Source organism: Pteropus vampyrus, unplaced genomic scaffold (genome assembly GCF_000151845.1).
Source record: "Pteropus vampyrus isolate Shadow unplaced genomic scaffold, Pvam_2.0 Scaffold388, whole genome shotgun sequence".
In the NCBI taxonomy this organism is placed as follows: Eukaryota; Metazoa; Chordata; class Mammalia; order Chiroptera; family Pteropodidae; genus Pteropus; species Pteropus vampyrus.
This window is the reverse complement of record NW_011889169.1, coordinates 981,664-991,531: the sequence shown is the minus strand read 5'-3', so window position 1 is coordinate 991,531 and position 9,868 is coordinate 981,664. Positions and strand designations below refer to the sequence as shown.

Sequence of the window (9,868 nt, the reverse complement as noted above, 5' to 3'; positions counted from 1 at the left end):
GGGGGGGGTGGTTATCTCTCTGCTTTTCCAGACCGGGCTGCTTTGCAATCCTGTTTATTTATCCAAAGCAGCCGCCCGCTGAGAAAATGGCTGTGTTTGTTTCCAAGTGTGTTGTGTGAACTGCGGGCTAAATATACCCACACCACTGCCTCTCGGGCACCCGCCCTGGAACAGCACGCCCCATTTTGCTCATGCTCTCTGCAAAAGCAATCCCCAGAATCCAGAGCCCTTGGAAATCCTCCTCCCTCCTTCCCAGGAGAAGGATCTCATTGAAGTGGAGACAAAGGTTGTCCTGGCCAGGAATGCGCGCATGGGGGCTGGGCAGGTCAGAGCCTCATTCTCTGTGGCACCAAAATGAGAATGTTCCCTCCACCCTGGAGTGACTGTTCCTGGACAGTGAGTGCTTTGTGCCCTTGCAGGGACAGGGCCTGTTTACTCCAGCTCGGCCCTAGAGCTGAAAATTTCCTGTGACTGCCAACCCTCTACTCCAGCTAAGTTCCCATCAAGGGAGCCAGGCCTCTCCTACTTTGGCTACAACCCCATTGTCCCTGGTTTCTTGTGGGACATTTGGCCCCTTGGGATAACCACGGCCTCCTGGCCATGAATAGCCTCACTTCTCCCATGTTCGTTCCCCACAGCCCAGGACTCTCCTGCATCACAGACCCATCTTTTTTGACTCCACCTGGACCTACTTCTCTTGGGATCAGAAAAATTAAAACTCCTGTAAGAATTATCTTGTCTGCCAACACCCATGGAGGCTAGCCAGGAGGAAGAGGGGAGAGACAGGGAAGCATTTCCACACTAGCCAGGCCTGAGCAGCAACAAGGCCAAGAGTTAGGAGACTGGCTGCTGCCACTGCCACTGCCCCTGCCCTTCTCTCCCCAGACCCAAGGCCCTACCTCCACCCCATCCGCACATCCCTTTATCCAGGATATTCAGTGTTAGCTAGGACAAGTCCTCCCCAGCCCCCCACAAAAGGAATGTCGCCGTGTAGCAGCACTCTCTTTGGAGCCGAGCAGTCCTGGTTTCTGATCCTGGCTTTGCCCTACTGTAAATCTCAGTTGTCTCATCTATGAAATGAGGTTCAAATCTCTAGTCTGGGGATTCTCTTGAAGGTGAAATGAGGTAACAGTGCCTGGCAATTAGTAGACATGCAGTACCTTTGTTCTACTCATGTATTGCCCACCAAATATGTGCAAGTTGGGATCAGGTAGAAATGTGAGCCCAGAGTGTGAGCTCTTGGTGGAGAGGCAAAAACACGGGCTCTGGAACCAGCCAATGATTCGTTCCCTCCCTACACGCACAGAGGACACTGATTTCTAGGTGCCAGACACCAGGCTTACATTCTGGTTCCACCACTGACAAAGCTGAGAGACATGATCGAGTCCTTCTGTCCTCAGAGGCCCAGCTTCCTGGTCTGTAAATAGGAAGAGACAGCCTGCTTTGCAGCATTGTTGGGAGGATTAAAGGACAGATGGGGTGGGAAAAGTCATCTTTAAAGTCATCCTACTCCCTGCCCCACAGGCTGGCTCCGCCCTGGGCTGGGTAATTTAACCCGAAGCCCCTCCCTACCCAGATCATGTGCTTACCTCCTGACTAGCTTGAAGCAGAAGACTGTTGCTCACCTCCTCCTGGGCCCAGAGTCACACCCCCTGGGGTGGGGGACAGGGACAGGACCTCTCAGATCCATCCCAGTCCTGCATGGTTGTTACTTTCTCTACTCTGCCCTGCCCACCCATCAGCCTGCCCTGGGCTGAGGCACCCTCCAGAGGAAGAAGGAGTCCCTAGCCAAAAGTCCCCAGACCTGCTCTGCCTCTGAATCACTCTGGAAATTTACCCTGTCCCTTTTCTCTCCCTCCCTCCTCCATCACAGCAGTGGAAAGTCTAAGGCCTAGTGGTTCCACATTACACTTGGACTCTACTCCAAGCTCCTCTGTGGCTTCCAGACCACACATAGTCCAGCTCTCGCTCACCCCTGCACCCTCATCTCTCCTAACCCTTCCTCTTCTGCTCTCTGCTCCAGCCATTTTGCCTCCCATCATTCCTTGACCCTGCCCATCTCTTTCTCACCTCAGGTTCTGGAATAGTGCTTCTTAGCCGTCTGACCTTGGACAAAGCTCTTTCCTTACTTTGTACCTGTTTTCTCAACAATGAAATGGGTTGGTCATCCCCATCTGGAGATCAGGAAGGAGGGCAGCCCTCAACCCTTTATCTGGCCAGAGTAGGCAGGGATAGCTACAGTTTTTCAGATCACTCAAGGCCACTGTATTCAGATGGCCCCCCTTTCTCCCACCCACCTATGCTACTGTTTAAGAACTCAAACAGCACTTTTCCTTCTCTCTCTCTGCAGGACACTTTCGTGGAACTCTACGGGAACAATGCAGCGGCCGAGAGCCGGAAGGGTCAGGAGCGCTTCAACCGCTGGCTTCTGACAGGAGTGACTGTGGCTGGCGTGGTTCTGCTGGGCTCACTTTTCAGTCGGAAATGACCAGACACTGACCACCCACTCACCGTCCCATCCCCGTCCTGCACCCACCGCATCCCTCTTTCCAGCCACCATTGCCACCAGGAGAACCACTACATGCAGCCTGTGTCCAACCACCCATCACAGGGTTGGGCCTAGACTTGGTCCCCCGCAGTTAGTTTTCTAGAATCTACCATGCTTCTGTGAGAGCCACCTTCCCTCACACCTCAGTTCTCCTGGCCTCAGAACCCACAAATTTCTCCAAAAATCTGCCCCATGGAGGCTGGCAGGTTTGGGGTGGAGGGGGGGCAGGGTTGTGGCTGGGGGCTGAGGCGTCCTGCCTGTTTGGTGGAACCCCCTTACCCTTTAACCGCCCCAAGAATGCTTTCCTGCCAGGGAGCCGGAAAGTTTTCTGACCCTTTTTCCCAGAAAGACTAGATTGCCTTCGTTTTGATGTTTGTGGCCTCAGAATTAATCATTTCTTATTCCCGCCCCCGCCCCCTCAAGGACCTGGGCTCCCCTTCCTTTCATCCCCACCTTCCAATAGCCACTTAGGGGCCACTTGTGACTAATTAGAGATTCAGGCTGCTCGAGATAAAGAAACAAGGACCAGGGTCCCCTCCCACCTCTGGCCTGGCCAAAGTCCCTGCCCCCAATTTCATTGTCATCCAGAGGCCTCTGGCTAGAAGCCAGCCCCAGCCAGGAGGGAGGGGGCTATAGCTGCAGGAAGTACCCCATGCCAAAGCTAGGGTGGCCCTTGTAGTTTAGCACTACCCCAGTTCCCTTCTTCCCTTCCCCTGGCTCCCTCCCATGATCGTGACTGAGGGACCAACTGGGCCCAAGACAGGTGCCCCAGAGCTGTTTATGGCCTCAGCTGCCTCACTTCCTGCAAGGAGATCAGCCTGTGGCATGCCTCGGGCTGCTGCTCATGGGATCCAGGGATTCAGGGGCCTTGGCCCAGAGGCAAAGGGGAGCTACAGGGAGCAGCTATGGGAGCCCTAGGGTCTTCCCTACCTCAGGCAGGAAGGGCAAGACGGAGAGCCCTGGTGCACGGGGTGGAGGTAGGGCTGGCTAGAAAGGCCGGTCCTGCTTGGCCTAGCAGATCGTGCCCCACCCCCTGTTCAGCCTGGGCAGCCAGGCTTCCAGGTCTGAGTGGCCTGGCCAGGAACCTTTCAGGCTTCACTTTCTCCTCTGCTCCATTTATGGCCTGTCTCATCCCTGGGGGTCCTGGCCTAGCTCTGGCCACCCCGGGCTCTCTGCTGTACATATTCAAGACTAGTTTTTATTCCTTGTGAAGATGATATACTATTTTTGTTAAGCGTGTCTGTATTTATGTGTGAGGAGCTGCTGGCTTGCTGTGCGTGTGCACGTGGAGAGCTGGTGCCCAGAGATTGAACAGCCTGATGCTCCCTCCCCTTTCCTGGTCTGGGGAAGCCAGCTGGGGGTCCTGGCTCCTGAGGGGCACCTGTCCCTCTCCCACCCCCCACCCCACACTTGTTCCAGCTCTTTGAAATAGTCTGTGTGAAGGTGAAAGTGCAGTTCAGTAATAAACTGTGTTGACTCAGTGAACAAAAAGGGTCTGGGTTCTTGTGTGCTGAGATGAGTAAGAAGGAGTTGCTTGGCTGACAGGCTGTGGGAGAGTGGGGTACTGGTGCTGGCTCTCCTGCCCCCAGGGAAGGGCCTTGGACAAGTTCCTTCTTCCCTCTGGGCTTGAGTTTCTGCATCTGTTTATTGACAGGGTTTTTACTGAGCACTTGCCGTGTGCTGGGCACTGGGGCTGTGTATGAATAGGACAGAGTTCTGCCCTCAGGAGCGGACATTCTAGTGGAAGAAACATACAGCATATTCCAAGACACTGGGGATTCTACAGTGAACAAAGCCTTTGCCTTTATGGAGCTCCCATTCTCTTCAGGGAGACAGATAAATACAAGGATAGGTGGTGCAGGGCAAAAGTGGAAACAGGATGACCATGAGAAGCATGGCAAGACTTGAAGGACTTAATGGGGAAAGATAAGAAAGGTCAGACTTGAGATAACATTTTAAGGGTAGATTCCACAAGATTAGCTGATGGATTAGAGACAGCTCTAGAGAGTGAGAGGAGTCAAGAGTGACTCAGGTTTCTGGAATGATGATGCCATTAGTTATAAAATGAAGCACATGTCTGAGGCCAGTGCTACCCAACAGGCTCATTGTGGATGTTCCAGCAGCATTTAATAGGAGTCAGGGAGGGCTCCTTGGAAGGGGTGACCTCAGAGCCAGGGCCTGAAGGATGTATAAGAGTTAACTAAAAGAAGTGGGGAAGCAAGAAGAGTGGTCCTGGTGAAGAAGAAGCAAATACACAGGATGAACATGAGTTTTCTTCAGGCTGAAAAAAAGTTGATGTATCTAGAGTTGAAGGGGCTTTGAGTCACAGTGATGCCAGAGAGATGGGGTGAGGGGACTGAACTTGACCCTGAGAGCAGCCAGAGGCAGAGGAAGTTTGTAAGTCAGGGAGGATCTGCCCTCCCTAAAGCGCCCTCTGGCTGCTGTGTGAAGAAAGTTCTGGAGCGGAGCAGAGTGGGAAAAGAAGCCATGGTTTGCTTAATGCTCCAGTTCAGAGAGTGTGTATCCTGGGCTGCCATTCCTGGTCTTTGGGCAAGTCATCAACCTATACCCTACCTGTCCCTTCTATAAAACAGATATGATGGCAGTACCCATCTCAAGTGATGGTGGTCAACACTGAATGAGATAACCCAGTGGAGCTTGGAAGAGTACTGGATGTTGGGTGAGGGGGGTTCCTGCAGCGACCACCCCGCCATGAGACAAGTTACCCAGCAAGAGGGAGAAGGTTCTCACGAAGTTCCACATGGCTGTGTCTGAAGGTGGGGTGGGGTCTGGGAAAGAGCAAGGACCGCAGGGGCTGCGCTCCAGCTGGGGGCAGGCCAGATGGGACCTGTCGGTCCGCTTTCAGGAGCGAGCTTGACTGCCCCCTGGTGGCCGAGGTATGCAACCTGAAAGCCACTCCCACCCCAAGGTGCCCTCGCTCAGGATCCATGACTTGTCTCCCACCTGGCCAGCTTTCCCGCTGTCCTCCATCCTCCCTGCACACCAGAAGGTCGTCTGCACTTCCAACCCTCGGATACTGGATTCAGAGCTTGCCATGGGCTCTGGATCATCATTCTCCTTAGTTCAAGACCAAAGCCGTCTATGGCCATGCCACCCTGAACACGCCTGGTCTCATCTCTGAAGCTAAGCAAGGTGGGGCCTGGTTAGTACTTGGATGGGAGACCACCTAGGAATACTGGGTGCTGTAGGCTTTAAAAATTAAAAAAAATAAAAAGACCAAAGCCTCTTGCCTCCCACCCACCCCTACGCCCATAGAGCGTCCCTGTCCCCTTACCTAGCCACTCAGGTCCCCTCCCAAGATTCATGATAGTCTTCCAGAAATGTCTTTTCACGTACAGGCAAATATATAGATATCAATATATTTTGGTCCTTTTTTTTTTTTTTTTTTTTGCACAAATGGTAACAGACGCTGTGCCTTAACTTTCTACGCCTAAATAATGTTATCTTATAGAACAATGTTTCCGTGTTCATACATGAATCCCCAGGTACTCATGGTAGCTTCATTCTTTTTTCTAGCTGGATAATAGTCTGCAAGATTTTAAACCAGATCTCTAACTCAGTGATTCCCAATCCTAAACATCTGTGACACACACACAAAATATTGGAAAGGGAAAGCTGGAAGGGATTTCAGACTGTCTATATGGGTCCTGGGGAAAAATTCATCTCACTTCTATATATCAGCAGTCCTCACCTTTTTGGCATCAGGTACTGATGCTCCTATGAGAATCCAATGCCTGATGATCTGAGGTGGAGCTGAGGCGGTGATGCTAGCGCTGGGGAGCAGCTGCAAATAGAGATGAAGCTTCACTGGCTCAACTGCTGTGCAGCCCCATTCCTAACAGGCCATGGACTGGTACTGGTCCACAGTCCAGGGGGTGGGGACCTCTGCTATGTATTGTATTTTATAATGAGAAGAATGAAAGACAACATATTTTCCAGAGAGGAAGTATTAACTTTGATTTAAACATCCAAATACATTATTTTGAAATTTATTTCTTAAGAAACTTGATCTTGTTTCTGTGAATGCAACTTTTTATGTGAGGTTTCATTATCAAAATGGTTCACACAATCCCTGACCAAAGTTTATTAATGATCTCTCTTCAAATTCTTGGTAGTCAACATTGACAAGAGACTTTGTAAACTCAAATAGGTGATAAAAAAGATAAACCATTTCAAAGCTTACAATTAAAATTATATTTAAATGTGCCAATATTTCTTTAATTGAGAAATGCAATGTAATCAAATGGATTTGAAATCCAAATGAACTTTTTCATTTTGGGTATTTTCATTCTGATGAGTTCCAGAACACAGGAAATGACATAAAGTTTTCAAACTTTTTTTTTTTTTTAAGGAAACTATAACATTAAAACTGGACAAGCCTGTATAATACAAAGGAAGAGGGAGAGAGGGGAAGAAAGAAAAAAAGACAAGGAAAGAAGGAAAGGAAAGGGAACTCAAGGCCAATTTACTTATAAACATGCTGTTGCAGAAATGTTGCAAAAATCAGACCCGAGAAACCAAACAGCACTGGGAGAGTTGGAGAACTCAGGTTTGTTATGCCTGCGGTCCCAGAAGAGCTAGCACTCTGAAGAGCTGGGCCCGGAACTCAGTTGCAACTTTGTTTATATAGAGCTTATTTGGCATGGGCTGATTGGTTAATTTGTCCTCAGACAGTTAACAAACCTCGGGAGTTGCTATGGGGTACAGGCAGTTAAATTTGTTGGTTAGAACAAGCAAAAGGAAAGATGAGTCTTTAGTTAATTTTGACTAAGGCCTATGCAGCAAGCATATGTACAGAAACAGAACAAAGAGCTGATTAGCCTTTTGAGTGCAAATTCTTCAATGCAAGCCAAAGTTCTAAGTATATTAACAAATCAACTCTAACAACATATTAAAAGAATAATACGTCATGACCTAGTAGGGTTTATTCCAGGTAAACAAGATTCACTCAATATTAGAAATCTTTTGATGTAATTTATTGTATTGAAACATTAACAAAATCCTTGATATTTCAGTAGATATCAAAATAGTATTTGGTAAAATTTAATACCTATTCATGATTTTAAAAAATCTCTTAGTAAGCCAAAAGTTAAAAAGTAGCTTTGACTTTTTCATACTCTTCGGAATTTGTAAAAGTTTAAGGTGATGATTTGTGCATTGCTTGTGCAATGTTTAAAAATTCACAAGTCATGTAGAAAAATCAGTAGCTTATATCATAATCAAATTCATTACATAATGTCCAGCCCTCTATTTTTCTCTCTCCACCATCACAGCCTTTGTCATGAGGCAAAAATAAGAATTTTTTCTTAATATATATAAAACAATAGAAGTGAACTCATATGATCTCTATAAATTTGTCTTCTTTGATTTTTAATAAATATCCATGCATTAAAATTCTGAGCATACAGAGTATTAAAAATTCCTCCTAAATTATTTAAACCATCCCATTTCAGTAGGTTCACATGTAAATAATTAGCTTGAATAAATCCATGGTAAAGAATCTTGTGGCTTCTTAGGAAATTTAAATGGTTTTACTACAAAGTTTTAACACGTCAATCTTAAAATTTGAGGAAGTCATTTGTAAAACACTAAGATACCAAGAAAGTGGACATAAAGTAAGAAAAGGATCTTCTGAAAATAAAGAATATAAACACAATGTAGTGGCCTAGCCAACAAGATGGTTTGTAAATTTGTCGCTGAATAGAAAATGAGCAGGAAGTCTTGGCTCAAATTGCACTGAGGTGAAAACCTCTCCCCAAGCAAAATAAGTCTGTGCCTTGTCCTATTGCATTGTAAAAATAATATTAATAAAATTAATGTGAAGGCCCTTATTTGCCAACCATTTATGTGGTGGCATATGCCTCTGTAGCTGGTTGGCTGTCCCTTTTAGACACAGCAATCTCACCTTGGCTTCCTGCCGAGCTCCCTAGGCACCTGGAAAACAAATTTCTCCAGGGGCTTCATGGACTTCGCGGAGGGTCCTTGTGGAGGGTGGGTGGCCTTCTCAGGTGGGTGGCCACATGCTCTGCAGTGGACCACTGCAACAGATTTTCAGGAAGAGCCCAACCTTGGCGGTGCTCAGCTCCTCCTGGTGGAACAGCACAGGCAGAGGAGAGACACACTACTATAGTGGTTAGGAACAACACCCTGCAACTAGACAGCCTTGGGTAGTTGGGTGCCCTTTGACAAATGACTTCCCTGTGCCTGAATTTCTTCACCTGTAGAATAGGGATAATTATACCTATCCGATAGGGTGGTTATGCAGATTTAATGCAGAATTTATGCTTGTAAAGTGTTTAAGAATGGCATCTGGCACCATAAATACTAAATAAATGTTATCAGGCTATGCTATCAGACCCCCTACCCTCACTATTAGTGCTCTAAGGACCCCTGAGGGGACTAATCCAACTGTCCCAAACTCTAACCTTAGTATGGATAGCCCCCAAAAGCAAAGCCAAAAATAAGGATTTAAGTGTAAGCTTAAGTAGTGATCCCAGGGCAACGGGGACAGTGAGGCAGTGAAGGACAAGAAGCCAATACAGGGTGCAATGACAAGTAAATTGCCACTTCTGGCAATGAGCTTCTTCCCAGGCAATCCTTTGAAAGGCCTATGGAACATTCTAGGTGCAGGAACATGAGGTATTTATCCACCAAATCCCATCCCTCATTGGCTGAGGGCTGCTCCTAGGTTATTCCTCCTCAGCATTTGGCACTTCTTGCCTGCCCCATGCTTGAGCCAAGCATAAACCTATGACCAAAGAGACAAGGCGCCTGTTCCCTTGAATGAGACCTGTCCACCAAAGCTGCACATGACCTCTGAATGTGGGTGGAAGGCACATAGCTGAGGCATCAACACATCTGACACAATTTGTGAAACTTTGTAGCACACCAGTTGGGACACTGTGCCTGAGGGAGGAACAATTTGGTAGTTCTCAACTTTTGCAACTCCAAACAATACTGCAATAAACAACCTCCCTGCGTCCATCATTCTGCATGCATAGGTGTGTATCCACAGGAAATTCAGAGAAGTAGAATTGCTGGGGCAAAGGGTGTATGCATTTCTCATACTGATGGAGACAGCGAAAACTGGCATCCTATGAAACTGCCTGTCTCTTGCACCCTTGCCAACATCTGTTAACACTCTGACTTACGTCAATCTGCTTGATGAAAAAATAGTATCCCATACTTTAAAATTTCATTTTCAAAACTCTAATTAAGGTTGGCATCTTTTAATAATTTGAAAACCATCTGTATCCCTAATAAGTTAATGAATCTACAATGACCAATGAAAGCTGCAAA

General features: G+C 47.5%; 1 protein-coding gene and 1 pseudogene across 9 annotated transcripts in view; both read left to right on the top strand.

Annotated features, from left to right (window-relative positions):
• Positions 1–4,039, top strand: part of BCL2L1 (BCL2 like 1) — a 42,572-nt gene extending 38,533 nt beyond the window's left edge. For all 9 annotated transcript variants that reach the window (XM_023523258.1, XM_011380144.2, XM_011380142.2 and 6 more), the window contains exon 3: positions 2,351–4,039. In XM_023523258.1, the coding sequence (XP_023379026.1) occupies positions 2,351–2,488 (138 nt within the window). In that variant the 3' untranslated portion in view covers positions 2,489–4,039. The remainder of the gene's footprint in view (positions 1–2,350) is intronic.
• A 1,607-nt stretch (positions 4,040–5,646) lies between these two features.
• LOC111731633 lies at positions 5,647–5,760 on the top strand (annotated as a pseudogene).
• Positions 5,761–9,868: the final 4,108 nt, after the last annotated feature.